The sequence below is a fragment of the Camellia sinensis genome, chromosome 15 (assembly GCF_055761805.1).
Source record: "Camellia sinensis isolate YWXY chromosome 15, ASM5576180v1, whole genome shotgun sequence".
NCBI classification, from domain to species: domain Eukaryota; kingdom Viridiplantae; phylum Streptophyta; class Magnoliopsida; order Ericales; family Theaceae; genus Camellia; species Camellia sinensis.
Genome location: NC_138975.1, coordinates 72,255,667 through 72,275,454, shown reverse-complemented (window position 1 = coordinate 72,275,454; position 19,788 = coordinate 72,255,667). Strand labels below are relative to the sequence as shown.

General features: G+C 40.6%; 1 protein-coding gene across 9 annotated transcripts in view; it reads left to right on the top strand.

The window, feature by feature from the left end:
• The window catches only part of LOC114315581 (uncharacterized), an 89,010-nt gene extending 82,199 nt beyond the window's left edge, over nucleotides 1-6,811 (top strand). For 6 of the 9 annotated variants that reach the window (XR_014356965.1, XM_082909636.1, XM_082909632.1 and 3 more), the window contains one exon: nucleotides 6,423-6,811. Coding sequence is in view for 6 of the 9 variants with exons in the window: in XM_082909632.1 (XP_082765758.1) it covers nucleotides 6,423-6,467 (45 nt within the window). In the remaining 3 variants the exon portion in view is untranslated. Of the gene's footprint in view, nucleotides 1-6,419 lie in introns of all 9 variants that reach the window. The other 3 variants (XM_082909635.1, XM_082909638.1, XM_082909643.1) reach the window with 1 other exon arrangement.
• Nucleotides 6,812-19,788: the final 12,977 nt, after the last annotated feature.

The following is a 19,788-nucleotide window of genomic DNA, read 5'->3' as shown; positions in this document are numbered from 1 at the left end:
AACCTATTCCCTAAGAAATATCAAGGAAATTGATTGGGAGTAAAAGTAGTCCCTAATTCTCATTGTTGGTGGTTGGCTAGGAAATTGCATTGCTTATTAGTGGATCTAGTAATCCTTCGATATGATGGCCATAATGAATCATATGAACCTGCTTTGATACCAAATTAAAATTGTAGCATAATAGTTGTGTGTGTGTGTGTGTGTGTGTGTGTGTGTGTGTGTGAGAGAGAGAGAGAGAGAGAGAGAGAGAGATTTGCTGGAAGAGGTGGCACAAAACCTAATTAGATTTGTTACCTCACTAAGCACTTGTATTTATAATAATAAGAGAATAAGTACAATGACACTAATACTCTCAAGTACAGAACACTCCCCTTCAAGTTGGTGCATAGATGTCTCGCACACCCAACTTGCATACAACAGGATGAAACACTTTACTCCCTAACCCCTTGGTAAACACATCACCTAACTGATTTTTAGACGTGACAAAAGATAAACAAATGATGCTGCCAGATACTTTCTTCGTGATAAAATGTCGATCAATCTCGATGTGCTAAGTTATATCATGTTGAATTGGATTATGAGTAATGTTAATAGCGGCTTTATTATCACAATACAGTCACATAGGACCATCACTCAACAACCCCAAATCAGCAAGTAGAGGACAAAGACGAAACAAAGGCACGATACGATGGTGATAATGAATCATATGACACAAAATGAGATATGGGATGTTGAGTATAGGTTCTAACTCCTTTCCTAAGAGCAATGGGAAGATCTGAATCATCAACTTTATGAGCATCACTAGAAAGGACAAGAGAATTAATAACCAATGACTCATTTCCTGAAACAGGAGACGGAGATGATGAAACTGGAGACGGAGATGATTGGCCTGGCAGCACTTCCAGCACCTAATCCTTCTATCGCTGAGAGTACGTCTTGAGATCTATTCTATCCAGCCAACTAGTCTCCGCCTGATCACAAGACTCCCCCTGAACACAAGGAATTTACCTCCCCTTAACTACATGGCTCACCCTCTCCCTCACAACCATTGGAAGGAGAAAACATAAAATCCACGAAACCAATCTCGTTGGGAATATAAACCTCCCCTTGAAGGGAGGAGCCCGAGAAGAATGGCTGAGACTCACAGAAGGTAACATCCATAGAAACATAAACCTTGCGAGCGTGAGGGTCATAGCACCGATAGCCTTTTTGGGTATAAGGAATAACCGATGAAGATACACTTTAGGGCCTTGGGATGAAGTTTACTGCGAATGGACCGGGGGGAACGGACAAAGCAGACACAACTAAAGACTTTAGACGGAAGGGAACCAGGGTAAACAGATGTGCGAGGAAGAAGGTCAAGGGGACATTGAAACTGGAGGACACTTGAAGGCATGCGGTTAATAAGGTATGTAGCAGTAAGGACCGCATCACCCCAATATGGTTTAGGAACGTGCATCGTGAACATAAGAGCACAAGCAACCTCAAGAAGATGACAGTTCTTGCGTTCGGCAACACCATTCTATTCTGGGGTACTGACACAATTAGTTTGATAAAGAATGCCATAGGCTTCAAGATAAGCCAGAAACGCAACGTCAATATATTCAGTAGCATTGTCACTCCGAAGGACTTTAATGGGTGTAGCAAATTGAGTAAGCACCATCTTATGAAACGTCTGAAAATATGAAAAAGCTTCATTTTTGGCTCGGAGTAAGTAAACCTAGGGATGGCAATGGGGTTTAATGGGGTGGATATTAATTCCCCATCCCCATTCCCCTATAATTATTTTTCTCCATTCCCCATGGGTACTACCCTCCCCATTTCCTAATGGGTTTGGATTTTTCCCAACCCAACTTGACCACATTTTTTTTTTTAAAGATTCACAACCAAAGCTAAATATACATTCAATCTTATTTTATTTTATTTGGCTCAACAACAAAATCAAATACACATTAATTAACATTGTCACATTATTCTTGTCAAATTTTATATATATTTAGAATTTTTAAAATTTATTTAGAAAATTTCTATTCCTACAAAAAAAAAAAAAATTCCATCTTCTTTTTTTATTTTTTATTTTTTTTAATTTTATGTATCTCCTCTCTGTTAATTGATCTTCGATAATCTAAAGGTAAGTTGTTACTCTCGTTTCTATCTTCTTTTTTTTCTTTTTTTCTTTTTTAAATTTTTATTTGCATTTATAGAATAAATTTTTTTGTTTCAATATCTCTTGCAATTGTTTTATTGGATTCCTCTCTAATTTGATGGTAACCTTAGATTGAATTTCTCAATTTTCATCTTAACTAGTGATCACCTTAATTGAAATTTTGTACATATTTTTCTTTAATATCCATGTTTTGGTTATGATTAATTGCGCGTTTTTGATCGATAGTCACAATTTTGTCGCCGCTAGATTGTCGCCATTGCAAATCGCGGTTGCTGTAGTGAGAGGATGAGAGAGAGTGAGAATCAAAACTCTAATTGTAAATAGAGTAGTGAAAACTAGGGATGATAATAGATAACCTACCCTGCGGGTATCTATGTAGACCCAACCCATGTACGTGGGTTTTTTCTTTTTTTCTTGTCGGTCGAGTAGGCTAAATGATGTTCTTTAAATTTCCACTGAGGATGGATACCCACTAATTTTTTCATTTTTTTTTAGGTACATCGAAAAATAATTTCTCCATATGTTTTACTACTCTATTTACAATTAGAGTTCTAATTCTCACTCTCTCTCATCCTCTCACTACAGCAATGGTGATTTGCGATGGTGGCAATCTAGCGGCGACAAGATTGTGACTATCAATCAAAAACGCGCAATTAATCATAACCAAAATATGGAATTGAAGAAAAAAATGTACAAAATTTCAATTAAGGTGATCACTAGTTAAGATGAAAATTGGGAAATTCAATCTAAGGTTGCCATCAAATTAGAGAGAAATCCAATAAAACAATTGCAGAAGATATTGAAATAAGAAAATTCATTCTATAAATGTAAATAAAAATTAAATAATAAAAAAAGAAGAAGATGGAAATGAGGGCAACAACTCACCTTCAGATTATCGAAGATCAATTAATAGAGAGGAGAAGGAGATACATTAAATTAAACAAAATTAAAAAAGAAGATGAATTTTTTTTTAAAGAATAGAATTTTTCGAAATAAATTTAAAAAATTCTAAATATACATAAAATTTGACAGGAATAATATGACAATGTTAACTAATGTATATTTGATTTTGTTGTTGAGCCAAATAAATTAAAATGAGATTGAATGTATATTTAGCTTTGGTTGTAAATCTAAAAAAAAAAATTAAAAAAAATGTCAAGTTAGGTTGGGGAAAATCCAAACCCATTAGAAGATGGGGACGGTCGTACCTATGGGGAATGGGGAAAAATAATTATAGGGGAATGGGGACGGGAATTAATATCCACCCCATTGCCATCCCTAGTGAAAACATATGGAGAAATTATTTTCCCATGTACCTAAAAAAAAAATAAAAAACATATGGGGAAATTAGTGGGTACCTATCCCCAGTGGAGATTTAAAGAACGTCACTTACCTTACCCGAAAGGCAGGAAAAAAGGAGAAAACCTATGTATTTGGGTTGAGTCTCCATGGATACCCCACAGGATAGGTTATCCATTGCCATTCCTAGTAAATCGAAGTCACATGAGAATAGCAATCAATGAAAGTGACAAACCTCCGATAACCAGAATCAGACAAAACATGAGATGGACCCCAAATATCAGAATGAATAACCATGAAAGGAAGAAGACTTCTTTTATTAAAATGAGAATAACAAGAACATTTATGTTTAGCAAACTCACAAGCATCACAATGAAAATTAGTCTTATGACAATCCTTGACTAAAGTAGGAAAACATTTCGCTAAAACAAAAATAGAAGGATGATCTAAACGCCTATGCCACTAGTGTAACAGAAGAAGGGCGGAAGTGTCAGTCGCTTAAAGAGCCTAGTGAGAAGAGCCAAGGGAAGGAAGTCCAGTATTCAAAAAGTACAAGCCCCTATGTGCTTTACCATTGCCAATTGTTCTCCTCGTACCCAGTTCCTGGAAAACACAATGAGGGATAAAAAGTTATAGAACAGTTTAGCGAATTTGTAAGATGACTAGCAGAGAGTAAATTAGTAGAAAACTAGGGAACATGAAGAATAAAATAAATAGAAATCAGGGGAGAGCAATGAACACATCCTATCCCAAACACAGAAGATAAAGACCCATCAGCAACTCTTACTTTATCCTTGCCAGAACAAGGAGAGTAAGAATGGAAAAGATAAGACAAACCTGTCATGTGGTCAGCAGCACCGGAACCAATGACCCAAGGACATGAAAGGGAAGAAGGCGCACTCAAAGCACTCATAGAAATACCTGTGGATGCAAAGTTGGAAACCAAGGGAGGATCAGAAGTAGGAGCAGAGAAATCAACGATCAGAAGCCTGAGTGAGCAACTCATCATAGGAAAAGGTGGCAGAATCTCCCGGGGTGCTAGTGGAGGCCTCAGAGAGATTGGCCTGAGAACAAACAGAGCCACCACGACCACTAGTACCACCACGGGCACTACCATGCCCTCAAAGAGGACGACCATGCAACTTCCAACAATGTTCCTGATCATGCCAGTCTTTGCCACAATAATCGCATGTAATCTGACTACGATCAATACTACCACATTTATCCCCAGACTTGGAGAAGGAGTCATCCTTGAGAGCAGAAGAATCGACCAAGGCAGAGCGATCTTGGGGAGGCTAATGAACCATAGCACTACGCCTACTCTCTTCCTGCTGAACATAAGCATACATCTCACGTACAGTGGGAAAAGGATCGTGACTGAGAATCTGAACTCGAATCTGATCATACTCAATGTTGAGGCCAGCAAGGAAATCATAGACCCTCTCCTTGGATACCATCTGCTGAAAGGTAGTAGCATCTTGGGAACGAATAGCTTGGAAATTTTTGTAATAATCCAGTTCTTGCCACAAGCTACTTAACTCGGCATAGTACTCAGCAATGGACCTATCCTTCTAATCAAACCCCCACATTTTCTTTCGCAACTCATAGGCCTAAGCATCGTTGCCACACCGGAAATACATTTGAGCAACAGCAGTTCATATCTCATGAGCAGTATCCATCAAAACAAAAGAGCGACTAATACTGGGATGAATAGAATTAATGAGCCAAGTCATGACAAGAGCATTCTCCTTAAGCCGCTTATCTCGGGTTGATCCATCCTTATTAGGAGCCGTGGTAACTCCCTTGATGTAACCAAACATGCCACGAGCAGTAATAGCCAATTGAAAAGAATGCAACCAAACCAAGTAATTAGTGCCATCCAACTTGACTGATGTAAGCTAAAGAGAGAAATGTTCACCAAGAGGGACGTTGGGACTGAACTCTTTCACTTCACTACTTACAAGGGTCTTACCATCATCAGCCATGGCCTAAACAATGTGAGCACCCAAAGAATAATCCCGCCACAACCCAACAGCAACAAAGATAGGGCAAAAGAACAATCACACTGAAGCAGGAGACCAAAAAACAAGCCTGTGGAGACCCAGAAACAATCAACCGAAGCACCGAGGAGCCAAAAATCAATCAAACACCATCCAGATATAGCAACCAATGGCAAAGAAGCCTAGAAAGGCCCTAGTCGACTATTAGAGAAGGCAGCCTAAGGGTTGGATCGAAACAAAAACAACCAAAAGGCAGAAATAAATAAATAATAATAATAATAATAATAATAATAATAATAATAATAATAATAATAATAAATAAATAAATAAATAAATAAAAAATAGGCCTATTTTTCCAAAAAATTAAGAAAATTGGAAAAAGTAGGCAACCAAGAACAAAAATTTTTGAAAATTTTTCTGAGAACTTCCCTACCCTAGTCGATCATGGTAGGATTTTCTTTTTTTTCTTTTTTTTTTTTTTGGCGACAGTGAACAGAAGGAAAAAAATAAATAAAATAAAAAATAAACAAATAGAAGAACAAAAAATAAGAACCTGCTCTGATACCAGATTAAAACTGTAGCATAATAGTTGCGTGTGTGTGTGAGAGAGAGAGAGATAAAGAGATTTGCTGGAAGAGGAGGCACAAAACCTGTTAGATTTGTTACCTCACTAAGCACTTGTATTTATAATAATAAGAGAATAAGTACAATGACACTTATACCCTCATACATGCTGTAATGGTTATTTCTTATATATTAGATAAGTACTTTTTTGTTGAAACTTTTCAAAGGCTTGCAGATTTTGATAATTTCCTTTACAATAGCCCAAGTGAATGCTTGTGTTTCTTATTCACATGTTATTCCAATAGTCATTTTTGCATTGTTATATTTTGCTTAGTGTGTACTGAACTACATTCACTTGTTTAATAATTTTCTTTCTCTTTGGCACTTAGTAGATGGAGCAGCGGATCATCAGAGTTGAGTCCCGTCTAATAAAGTAGAGGTCAATTGCCATCAAATTCTTTTGGTGTGCAAGTGAGAAGTTTCTCAAGATGCACCGTTGGACCCAAAGTGATGCAAACTGGAGTGTTAGAATAGATGAAACCATATTAAAGCTTATTTTGCTGGAAAATAGAGCTTCATGTACTCAACTTACAAGTTTGCTCACACTTATAAGCAAAGGTTTGTCTTTTATCAGTTTTTAATTGGAGTGAAACTCTTAATAAGGGAAATCTGAATTTTTTTATTTTCTGTTTTTGTAGATTGTTTGTGCATAATATTTAGTTAAATTATGTTGAAATCTTGGAACATCTATATCAAGTTTGTTTTTTATGATTCTCTCTTAGTTATAGATGTTTCCAGTCATGCATTTTTTCCTTCATTTCGAATCCTCAACATTGAATGGTTATGTGCTCTATCATTTTGTGTTTGAAAACTTGTTGGTGTATATGACCTTGCTACGAACACGTGGTCTTAGTGTAAGTTTCTGAATAATAATTTGTATATTCAATTGTCTATAATACAAAGAGTACAACCGAATTATATAGACCTAATGTAAAAAAAGAAATAAGAATAAACCTATATTCTTACAATCAATCTAGTATTCACACAATCAATCTAATATATTTATATAATTAGCATAATATTCTCACACTTCCGCTCAAACTCAAGGTGTTTTAGGAGAAAACACTGAGAGTTTGCTAAGAAGGAACTGAAAACTAGCAGTAGTGTGAGTCTTAGTAAAGAAGTAAGCAAGTTGAAGTGCCGAAGAGACGAAAGGAAACGAGATGGAGCTTGACTGCAGATGCTGATGCATGAAATGACAATCAATTTCAATGTGCTTTGTTCGTTCATGGAAGACATTGTTATGAGCAATCTGAATAGCACTGCGATTGTTACAATAAAGAGAGGTCGGAGAAGACTAAGTACACCCAAATCAGATAAGAGAACGAAGCCAAACAATCTCAAGAGGCATGAGCCATAGCATGGTGCTCAACCTCGATAGTAGAATGGGCAACAAACAGTCTATTTCTTGTTTTTCCAAGAAATCAAGATATCATCAAGAAACATGCAGAAGTTAGAAATAGACTTGCGATCAGTAATATCACCAGCACAATCAGAATCCGCATAGGCCACCAAGTCTAAAGAGGAAGTGGAGGACAACAGTAAGCCCTGAAATATAATACCCCTTGAAGATAGCGAATAATGCAAACCAAAACAGCCCAATGTATCGAATGAGGAGCAGAAACAAACTGGTTATATATTTTACATTGCCCAATGTGTCGAGCGGTGAAAGTTGCGCTCGAGCGATCAGTTTATATGTTTCGCACTATCTTTAGTCACATCGCTCGAGAGGCGAAATGTCTGCTCGAGCGACCTGCGTGATCTTGTTTTCTATAAAGTGCATTGTTCACTATTTCTAAGGTTAGGGCCATCTAGATTTTCAGAGAGGAACGCGATACAAAGTGTTATTTATTAGAGGGTTTTTTTTTATGAGTGTTCCCTTGATAATTTAAGAGTGATCAATGAATCCGTGAGCTTCATATCAATATCATCAATGGTTTGTTTGTTTTCATTTATTCACAAAAGAGAGAGTTGTTCTTCGGTGGGTTCTAGAGAACTTGGGCCTGAAGCTTTGGTGGATTCTGGAGTGGCTCATCGTCGTGGATTTAACATCAACGTTGTGGATTCAACGTTGGACAAGACAATTTTGAGGTGAAGACGGTGGTGGAAGAGACACATTGGAGTCGGTTCAATTCAGGCATGGATTCGTTAGGTAATTGAGAGTACACTTGTGTAATTCTTTTTTTGTTTTCTTAGTGGATTATTTTGTGCCTTCAGTTCATAGTTTTTTTATCACAATTGGAGGCACTCCAATTGTGATTTTTTCCACATTAAATCGTTATGTCAATCTGTTATGATTGTTTGATTGCGAGTGTTATTTATTGTTTTAAATTGGAACATAATCACAAAATCAAAATCTCGGGATTTTTAGATTTTTCACCTTAGATTTATGTTGGAGATGTGCATTAAAAGCAATACCTTCTCAATTCTGGACTGAGTTCGAAGAAACAAATAGGTATGGAATTAAAAATAGGAAGAGACCTATTTCCATAAAAACTTAGAAACATGAATTAATTTGTGGATATAATTTTGGCAAATTTAAACATGTTGAAACAAGATATATTATTTTTGAAAAAGAACTTTTAGCAATAAAACTTGCTTTAAAAAGATTCCGCATATATCCTGCTCCTTAATGCTTTACTGTTAGAACAGACAATCAAGTAGTAAAAGATTTTTTAGTTAATAAGAAAAATATTGAAGAGGGCCGCTGACTTTGATGGTATAATGAAATTGCTACATATACTTTTGAAGTTGAACATTTGAAAGGATCTAATAATTTTCCTGCAGATTTTTTAAGAAGAAATCACTAAACCAGTGTTTTCTCTTTTCAGCCATTAACAAGGGTAAACAGCCCGCTGAGTCCAATAAACAATGAGTGACAATTGCCAAAAAAGCAATCCCCAAAACCAACAAAAAAAGTTTGTTGTTTTTTCATGTAGACAACCTAAAATTTACACAAGTTAGATTGCAATGTGCAAGTTATGGGATTCCCTAGAGCTTGTTATCAAGCATATGACAGTATGACAAAAGCTAAAAAGGCTTTCTATAGCGCTCCATCAATGCCTATTTTTTAGCAGCAGTAGCAAACCAATCCAGTACCTTTTCAATTTTATAAATCTAAACCAAATGTATATGAAATTAAAGACTTTTTTAATCCTGATATTCCCAGAAAAATTTATAATGGATTAAATGGTGTGTGGAAAACCTACATTTTCAAAAAAAAAAAAAAAAAGGTTTTAGATTATATATGTCGAACTTATCATTTCCATTAGTGGAACAAACCACTAAAATCAATGAGTTACAAAAATTTTGTTTCCAACTCATTAAACAAATGAAGCGGGATCAAGATTTTAAATTTGAAAAAATAAGTATTTTTCTTCAAATTTCTAAATTCATAAACCATGAATATTCAGATCCTTCTTTTGAAACAATTAAAAGAATTTGTCTTTCTGAAAAAGTAAAACAATTCTTCCTTGTGAAATTTTTAGACTCATTAAAGATAAAGTAGAAGACCATTGTGAAAGAATTAAACAAATTCTTTCCAAATCAATTAATAAGATTAATTTACAAGATGATATTCCAAAAACCACATTATTTTTAGATACCCAAGAATGGTTTTATGAAGATAATGATTGGAGGGTCTTTGAAGAAATTGATTGGGGAATAACTAATCAAGTTATTCTTCAAAGTTCTCATCCTATACAATGGAAAGATTTTCCAGAGATGATTAAGGCAATACTCTCAAAAGTAATTGTGGGGATGTATTTTCTAAATACCAACACGTGGCAAGGTGACGCCGACGTGTCAGCCGAGATGCCACGTGTCCAGGTTGTGACGCCGAGGTTATCTCGGCAAGGCCGAGGTTATCTCCGAAGATATCGGAATCCGAGATAAATGGATAAAAGATAAGGGACAGGAGTTCTAGAGTAAAGAGGAGACTTAGCTAAGATAAGGATAATACTTTTAGGGAGTTTATCCTTATCTCTTCAGGAATCCAAAGTAAGCACTGAATTGGAATCCATAGAAGTCAGGCTTCTAGTAGGACTTGGATTGAGTAAACTATAAAAGAGAGGCACTCCCGTGGGTCTAAGGTACGCAACTTTATACTTTGAATAATAAGTTTAGCACTTGATTATCTTTGAGAGATATACTGACTTGATCGTCGGAGTGGCCCCGGGTGGAAGAGCCACCGCCGGAGCCTTTTCTTTCTGTTACTGGTTTGCTAAAGCCATCTATTTTGCCGGTGCTCTCTAGCTAATTACTAGGTGGGCAGTGTGGTCAGAAAATTACTCACATAATTTGGCGCCGTCTGTGGGAACTTAGAAGAATAAATGGCCAGTAACGGACAGAGGGAAAACATTGGGGGCGACACTCCTGCTGGGAGTGGCAGACCAATTGACCTTGACGTTGAATGAGACAACCACAATACAGAAACTCATGGCTAGGGCCACGGAGAGAAAGACGTCGGCCAGGAGAACGACGCTTCGAAGAGGACAGACCAAAGCAAGTATTATAACGAAGATAACCTTCAGATATGGAGGGATAGGTGTCTACGAAGGGATGAGGAAGTAAAAGACTTGGCAAACAAGTTGGCAGACCTACAGTCAGTGGTCAACTTCATGATGCAAAATAATGTCATGTAGCCACCATACCCGCTGCAGGATACGCCAATGCCAGCAACTAATACCCAGAAGGGAGGAGGAAGAACAATCCCCGAAGTCCCTCAGCACACCAGGAGCGGAAAGCACTCTCACCGACCTTCCAGGGAAGGCGAACGAGAGGAGCCGAGACGAGAAGAGTCCCGAAGAACGTATCACACGAAGGATCCAGAGCCCAAAGAACATCGGCATGTTCAAGGGCAGGTGCTTTGCTTTGACACAACACATGGAGAGAGATCGAAACGAGCCCACCACGAGGCCGAAAGTAGTGTGCCGAAGAGATTGAAATCCAGAGATAGCCGAGCTCCAGGAAGGAGTAAAGAAGACTTGAGAGATTACCTCAAGAGGAGGCAACAGAATGCTGAAGCCGAGGTAACTTCCCCGGTTAAGCTGAGGACACCATTCTCGGTGGAACTGGACAAATTCCAAGCACCAAAGCGATTCAGTATGTCGAGATTCCAAATATATAATGGTAAGACAGATCCGAACTTCCACGTCGGGCTATACCTGAATTCGATGGCATTATATAGTGGGAACGAGCCGTTGCTCTGCAAAGTGTTCCCCTCGTCCTTTGGGGAAATTGCATCAGATTGGTTCCATAAACTACCAAAGGGAAGCGTAAAGACTTGGGAAGGCCTGGCTGAAATGTTTGGGGCCAGGTTTGTAACAAATAAACTACAACCCTTGAGGGTCGACGCACTGATGGCTTTGAAGATCGCCAAGGATGAAGGCCTTAGGGCCTATGCAAAAAGGTATTACGAGGTGTTCAATCGAATACCTGATTGCAACCAAGAGGTGGCGGTCGTGTCCTTCAAGAACGGCCTAAAAGATGACTGCCCACTACGGAAATCTTTGGCAAAAACATTGCCAAAAAGCATGGAAGAACTCATGGCGAGAATAGAGAAGTACGCCAGGGCCGAGGAGGATACGTCGGGAAATAAAGAAACAAAGCATGAGAAAGGAAACAGCTCGCCGAAGCGAAGCCGAGGCAACAATGGACCAACCAAACAAGAAACAGAATTGAGGGGTAAACAGGCAGTAACAACTATATTTCGAGTCCCGATCCACAAAGTCTTGGATCAAATACGAAACCAACCCTATTTCAGAGCTCCAGCAAGAGCACCAGGGGAATTTATGGGAAAAAACGTTGGTAGGCGTTGTGCTTACCACAATGAAGAAGGGCACCCAACTCAGGGTTGTACAGCCCTAAAAGCACACTTAGAAGACTTGGTAAGGCAAGGCCATCTGAGGGACCTTGTTGATGAGGCCAGGACAAGAGAAGAACAGGCAAGATTACCTCAAGCACCAGCAGCTCCGCCTCCCCCAGCACAACAACCACAGGCAGGAGGACCACGGGTGGTTAATGTAATTCACTCAAAGGTAAACGAAAGCGACATTCGGGGAGAAACCCAAAGAGTAAAATGCCTGCAGCACGTGAACCAGGTCGGACATAAAAGACCTCGGCCTGAAGAGTGCCGAGGACCGATGATAGCCTTCACTGAAGCTGACCTAGAGATGGTCCAGCATCCGCATAATGATGCCTTGGTAGTATCCCTCCAGATTGGGGAGTGCCAAGTGAAACGCATCCTAATAGATCAAGGAAGCTCTTGTGACATCATGTACGTTAGATGTTACAAAGAGCTAGGCCTTCACCCAGACGACATGGAACAATCGAATGGCCCGATGATCGGCTTCAATGGAACGCCGACGTGGCCACTGGGCGCAACAAGCTTGGAATTACAAGCTGGCACTAAGAAGATCAGGACAGAATTCATGGTGATTGACACACCTTCACCATATAACATCATCTTGGGAAGACCATGGTTGCAGGCAATGGGGGCAGTTCCCTCAACATTGCATCAACTACTGCGGTTCCCAACAAAGCATGGGATTGAAGAAGTCAGAGGAGATCAACTGCAGGCAAAAAGTTGCTCCATGGCAGCAATGAAGTCTACTTGCAGCGTTCGAGAGCCAAAAGAGGCAGAAATCGAAGATGAGGACATGGAAGTACTAGAAGACATCGGCAAAGAACCAGCCGAGAAGAGCGAAGAGACACTAAAGAAAATCCTCGTCCAGGATGGGGATGAAGAACGCTTCTTTCTTCTCGGCACGGGCTTAGCCAAAGAAGAGGAAAGAGAGCTGGAAGCTTTTCTAAGGACAAACATTGAGGTGTTCGCCTGGACACCTTATGAGATGCCTGGCATTGACCCCGAGGTCACGTGCCACAAACTGAACGTCGACAAGTCGGCCAAGCCTGTGATACAGCGAGCCAGAAGACCGACGTTGATGCACGTCGAAGCAGTAGAAGAGGAAGTAGACAGACTTCTGGAGGCCAGGGCCATTAGAGAAGTCAATTATCCGACATGGCTGTTAAACACTGTCGTAGTAAAAAAGAAGAACGGTAAGTGGAGGGTCTGTGTAGACTTCACAAGCCTGAACAAAGCCTGTCCCAAAGACAGCTTTCCTCTACCCAAGATTGACCAGTTAGTAGACGCCACATCTGGGCATGGAAGGATGAGTTTCCTGGATACTTACCGAGGGTACCACCAAATAGCCATGTACCCCCCAGATGAAGAAAAGACAGCATTCATCACCCCAAAAGGCCTATACTGTTACAGAGTAATGCCTTTTGGATTGAAGAACGCGGGAGCAACTTACCAAAGGCTCGTAACCAAGATATTTAAACACCTGATAGGTAAAACAGTAGAAGTCTACATTGATGACATGGTCATGAAGACCAAGGAATCTAAGGGTCATCTTGTCGACCTAAAAGAGGTCTTTGATATTCTCAAAACATATCGGCTCCGACTCAACGCATCGAAGTGCGCGTTTGGAGTTGGATTAGGTAAGTTTTTGGGGTACCTGGTAACAAGAAAGGGGATTGAAGCCAGCCCAGACCAAATCAAGGCCATCCTAGAGCTAAAGAGCCCGACGTCAGCAAAACAGGTTCAGATGCTTACTGGCAGGGCTGCAGCCCTAAACAGATTCATCAGCAGGAGCTCAGATAAGTGCAGACCTTTCTTCAACCTGGAAAAAAAAGCCACAGACTTCCTATGGACAGAAGAATGCGAGGCCGCTTTGACCGACCTGAAGAAGTACTTGACCACAACTCCAGTTCTTTCCAATCCAGAACCAGGGGAAGAACTGTTTTTGTACTTAGCAGTTTCAGAACACGCAGTCAGTGCAGTACTAATCCGAGAAGAAAAAGGGGAGCAAAAGGCTGTCTATTATGTAAGCAAAACCTTGGCCGATGCAGAAACAAGGTACCTATCACTAGAAAAACTAATGTTGGCCTTAGTAATGGCTTCAAAGAAACTGAACCATTACTTTCAAGCCCACAAGATTATAGTGCTAACAGAGCACCCACTGAAATCCTTGTTACAACAAGGAGACTTGACTGGAAGAATAGCAAGGTGGGCAGTGGCCTTAGGCCAGTATGACCTGGAGTTCAAGCCGAGAACAGTAATTAAGGGACAAGTCTTGGCCGACTTCGTGGCCAAAATCATGCCGGAATCCATCGAACATCGGGTTCCGTTGAGCCAAGATGAACGATGTCCAAGCAAACAAGGGGAATCCCAGCCTAAGGCAAAAGAGCAAAGGAAGGAAAAACTCAGACCCTACAGCATCTACATCGGTGACTCATTCAGACCGTTTGTCGATGAAAGCTCGAACCGACAAGGAGCGCGGGCAGAAGTACTGCTGATATCTCCAGATAGAGAAATAATAGAAAAGTCCATCCGTTTAGGGTTCAAGGCCTCAAACAATGAAGCAAAATACGAAGCATTAATTGCAGGGCTAAAACTGGCAGCAGCAGCAGAAGCAGATGAGGTAATTGTTTTTTGTGATTCACAACTTATTGTTAACCAGTCAACAGGAGAATTTGCAGCCAGAGACGAAAGGATGTCTACATATGCAAAAGAGGTCATCAGATTAGTAGCCCTATTTCAGAACTGTCGACTACTCCAAGTTAGCCGAGATGACAACACCCACGCCGACGCATTGGCTAACCTGGCAAGTTCAATGCAGACTGGAAAAACAAGGATAATTATGATCGACTATATGTCGGGCCCAAGCATAGAACCACAGAACACAGAGTAGGAATCAATGTGTGTGGACATCGGGCCAAGCTGGATGGATACAATTGTTGCATTCCTGAAAGAAGGAAAACTGCCTGAAGATCGTAAAGAGGCACACAAAGTCAGATTGAAATCAACAAGATTCAGGCTGACAGCAGATGGACACCTCTACAGAAGGTCCTTTACTGGACCCCTTTTAAGGTGCGTACACCCTTTGCAGGTTGAAGATTTCCTATATGAAATTCATGAAGGAATTTGTGGAAGCCATGCTGGGGGCAAATCATTAGCCCACAGGGCCATTACCCAAGGGTATTGGTGGCCCTACATGCAAAAGGATGCTGAAGCCTACGTGAAGAAGTCTGAACAATGCCAAAAGTTTGCACCTTTGATACATCAACCAGCTGCTGACCTAAACCCAGTATCCAGCCCTTGGCCGTTTGCTCAATGGGGCATGGATCTTGTTGGACAACTTCCCCAAGCAACTGGGCAGAGAAAATACTTGCTGGTAGCAACAGATTACTTTACGAAGTGGATAGAGGCAGAACCTCTTGCCAAAATCCGAGATGTGGACGTCAAGAACTTTATATGGAGAAACATCATCACCAGATTTGGGATTCCAATAGCAATAGTTGCCGACAACGGAACACAGTTTGATAGCAAACTCATCAAGAACTTTTGTGCGAAATTCAAGATCAAGAATTACTTTTCAACACCAAGTTTTTCCCAAAGTAATGGGCAAGCAGAAGCATCCAACAAAGTAATTTTGGATGGAATAAAGAAGAGGTTGCAGGTAGCAAAAGGAAAGTGGGTAGACGAATTGCCCAACGTACTTTGGGCATATCGGACTACGCCGAGAAGATCAACAGGAGAATCCCTCTTTGCCATGGCTTATGGCACAGAAGCAGTCATCCCATTGGAAGTCGGCATCCCAGGGATCCGAACCCAGGGAGTTGAGAATGGAACTAATAACATACTGTTAGCCTGAGATCTTGATCTGTTAGAAGAAAGAAGAAAGAAGACTGCAATACAGCTTACAGCATACCAGCAACAGCTTGCCAGAGCTTACAACAAGAAGGTTAATCCGAGGGATTTTCAGATCGGCAACTTAGTCTTGAGAAAAGTCGTCGGCAACAAGAAGGATCCCAGAGAGGGCAAGCTTGGCCCAAACTGGGAGGGACCCTATAGAATCACTTCGGTATTAGGCAATGGGGCCTATCGACTCGAAGATAATGAGGGCAAAGCATTGCCTAGACCATGGAACACTTGTAATCTGAAATTTTTCTATCATTAGATGTTCCTTGTTATTTTTTCAACGTCATCAATAAAATTATAGCAGAATTCCTCTACACTGATAAAAGATGCGCAATATTATTTCTGAACAATGAGAACCCAAGTGGAACTCAGGTTCACATTGGGGGCAAAGAGAAGACGAATATGCTTAGCACTTGTTAAAATTTGTAGCAATTTACAAGTTGAAGTTAAGCTGATTCCTTATCTTCACTTGTTGAAATTTGTAGCAATTTACAAGTTGAAGTTAAGTCGAGATTATTCCTTATCTTCACTTGTTGAAATTTGTAGCAATTTACAAGTTGCAGTTAAACCGATATTACTGTTTCTCTTCACTTGTTGAAATTTGTAACAATTTACAAGTCGAAGTGAAGCCGAGGTCATTGCTTAAACCCTTATAGCAATCTACAGGTTGGTTAAACCTAAAGAAGATGCTTAACACTTGTTGAAATTTGTAGTAATTTACAAGATGACGTTAAGCCGACATATGATCATCTGTTGAAATTTGCAGCAATTTACAGGTTGAAATAAAAGCTAAGTATACTGTTTAAACACTTATTGAAATTTGTAACAATTTACAAGTAGATCATTGTTTAGCACTTGTTATAACTTGAGAAATGTTTGCAAAGATAGCATTGAATAGTATATGCTTGTTGAAATTCATGAAAAGTTTGCAGGTCAGTATCCTGTCGAAGTAAAGCTTGTAGTTACTACACCCAAGGTCTTTAACCCCGAGAAGATTACACAAGGGAGGCAAAGTATGAAAAGCATGCCAAATATTCTAAGTACAGAACCATGCAGAAGCAATCAAGAGAAAATAAAGACTAAAGCATTCAGAGAAAAACAGTTGCAGTTGTGTACAAAGAAGGCACTACGGCCTAACCAAAAGCAAATTGCTCAGCAGTAACAAAGATAGGCACATCGGCCACAAAAGGAAGCTTACATTGTCCAGAAAACAGAAAAGTAAAAAAGTTCAAACAAAGAAAGACATTGGAGTCAGGCTCCTTCAGCATCAACAGCTGGATGGCTGGAACCTCGGAGGATTCTGGTGGAACCACCTCGGCAATCTTTTCCGCCGCCAACTCGGCGTCAATTTCGGCGAGTATTTGATCAAGACTTCTATCGACTGGAGGAACATCAGATGATGCTTGCTCAGGAGTGGTCTCCTTGATAACCTCCTCATCCTCTTCATGAGTCAAGTCTAGGACTTGATCATCCTGAGGAGGGAACTTGGTCTCACTAGCATCTTTAGGCTTCCTTACCAAAGCCTCATCATCATCCTTATCCTCATCCTCAGATTCAGACTCAGATTCATCTTCAGTTTGGCTTGGCGGTGGAGGTGGAGGAAATGGAAGAGGAATAGCGTCGGCTTGGCGCAGTGGTGAATTGTCAAAAAGATTAAGTTTCTTTGCAAGGGCCATCCAACCAAGGGAGAAGCCCCTGTTGCACGCCTGCCTAACTTGTAGCTTGTATTCCTCTATAACATCGGCCATTCCTTGAGCATAGGCCTTTTCATCGGCCGCTTTGATTTCGGCATCTTTAGTAGATAAGGCCTCTTGAAGTTCCTTTTCGGCTTGGTCCTTTTTGTCCTCGGCCTCTCTCTTCTCGGCCTCGGCGACCTTCTTAATAGCCTCGGCAGATTCGCCCTTTTCTTCTGCTAGGGTTTGGGCTTTGGTGGCAGCCTCAGCCTGGTCTTCAAGCTTCTTCATCTTTGTTAGAAAAGTTTTGTTTTCCTTTTTTGAGGCAGAAACCTCCCGCCTCATATCGGCCAACTTCTCCCTTGTTTCAAAAGCTTGCATGGAGAGAGAATGGGCATGTTGAATGGCCTGAAAGAACCCAAGGGAAAAGTTATTACACAAACTTTACAAATATAGAAAAAGAGGCAGAAAGACAAGTTGCCAAATGGGGGAACTTACTTGTACAAAACGTTGGAGCATGAGGGCGTAGTTCTCGTACTCGCTCATCTTGGCATTCCGCTCAAGATCGCCAGGAAGGAGAACCGCAGTACTGAGTGCCACGCCGACATTGATGTCATCGGCACTGTCACAGGCTAGAACAGGCTTATCGTCCAGGGTGATTTCAGGCACCCAGGGGACTCTTGGTATTTTGGAACCCAAGGTCGTCGCAGACGATGACCTCGGCTTCTTTGATTGAGTGGACTCTGATGGCTGTGTTTCAGCAGATCTTTTTGTGGGAACGGAAGGCGTCTTCTCACTCTCAGCCAGTTTGGATATAGGTAAAGTGTCCTCAGATTCAACCTGAGTCACTTTAGTCTTTGGCTGGGCTTTCTTGGTTCTCTTCAGCTTTGGTGGGGGCATGGTTTGCGTCGGCTGAGCGTCAACGTCCGTAGGAAGGTCGGCTAGGAGATCTTGGGCAACAGGCTTCGGGCAACCCATCTCAGCAGTTTTGACAAGTCGTCGCCGACGTTTTCTTTCCGATATTGGGATTAACTATAGGGCTGAAGTGGATGGTTGATCGGCTGGATCAGAGGTTGACCCTTGGTCAGTCCGAGATGTTGATGCAGTTTGTAGAGTGGTAGCAGAGGGAGGAGATAAGCTCTTCTTCTTTCTTTTCGGGACGTCGGGCAGTGTGGACTTGTACGTCGGAATAAAATTCAGTAACAATGGAGCCTTGCGCTTTTGGATTGGCAGATCTAGGAGCCTCTTTAAGTCTTTGCCTAGAAAGTAGGACTGGCAAAAATCCTTTGGTGGCTTGCGAACATCTACAAGAAGAACAAGACATTAGAAACAGACAAAGTATTGAAGACTTGAACAGAAACAACTAAGTATTGACGCTAGGCTCTTACCCTTGCCCTCTTTAACTGTTCGAGGAAGAGGGTATAGATGGACATCCTCGTCTGGGGCAAACTCCCAATTTCCAGAGGCAATGAAGTAGTCATCTCCATCCCCCTTGTTGGAGTGTGGGAGGTCGGCTACGATTTTGAACTTGGTGGACCTCGGCTTGAGGTAATAGACGAAACCTTTTTCTTTTAAGCTTAGGGCGCACATGGTATAACAATATTAGATATCGGCAAGGGTGATCCTAACGTTCTCCTGCCTAGCTAGTGCTATGATACCATTAATCACTCGATAGGAGTTGATGGTAAGTTGCATGGGGTTCAACCTATAGTGGTGGAGAACTTCGCGAAAAAGGGGATTAAGTGGAAGTTGGAGTCCACATTCAGTAAAGGCTACAATAGGAAAGGGCATCGTATTGTCTGTAGGCATGATGGAATCGTCATTCCCAGCTAGCCTAAGGTGAACATCGGCTGGAATGGAGAACTCTTCCCTAAAGTATTCGAGTTTGGTTTGGGTATTTACCCTATGTCTCCACATACCCATGATTTCGGCGTAAAGAAATTTGATTACCAAAAGAAGATGTTCTTAAAGGGTTATTGGAACCTCGGCGAAACTCTAGGTATATTCTGGTAAGGATTATTTCAGTTTTTTCCTAAGAATTGATAGGTTCTATACACAAATCCCAAACCTAAATCTATGAAGGCAAAGATTGAAAGCAAAAATTGAAGGTAGAGATCTGGCAAGGACACAAAAAACAGAAAACAAAGGCGAAGTTTTAGAATCAAGAACAGGGATGGGTTATCAAGAACATGAAGAATACGAGAAATAAAGGACCAAGATCAGTGGCAAAAATACAGTGAAGTGGTGAAACAGTGCAAG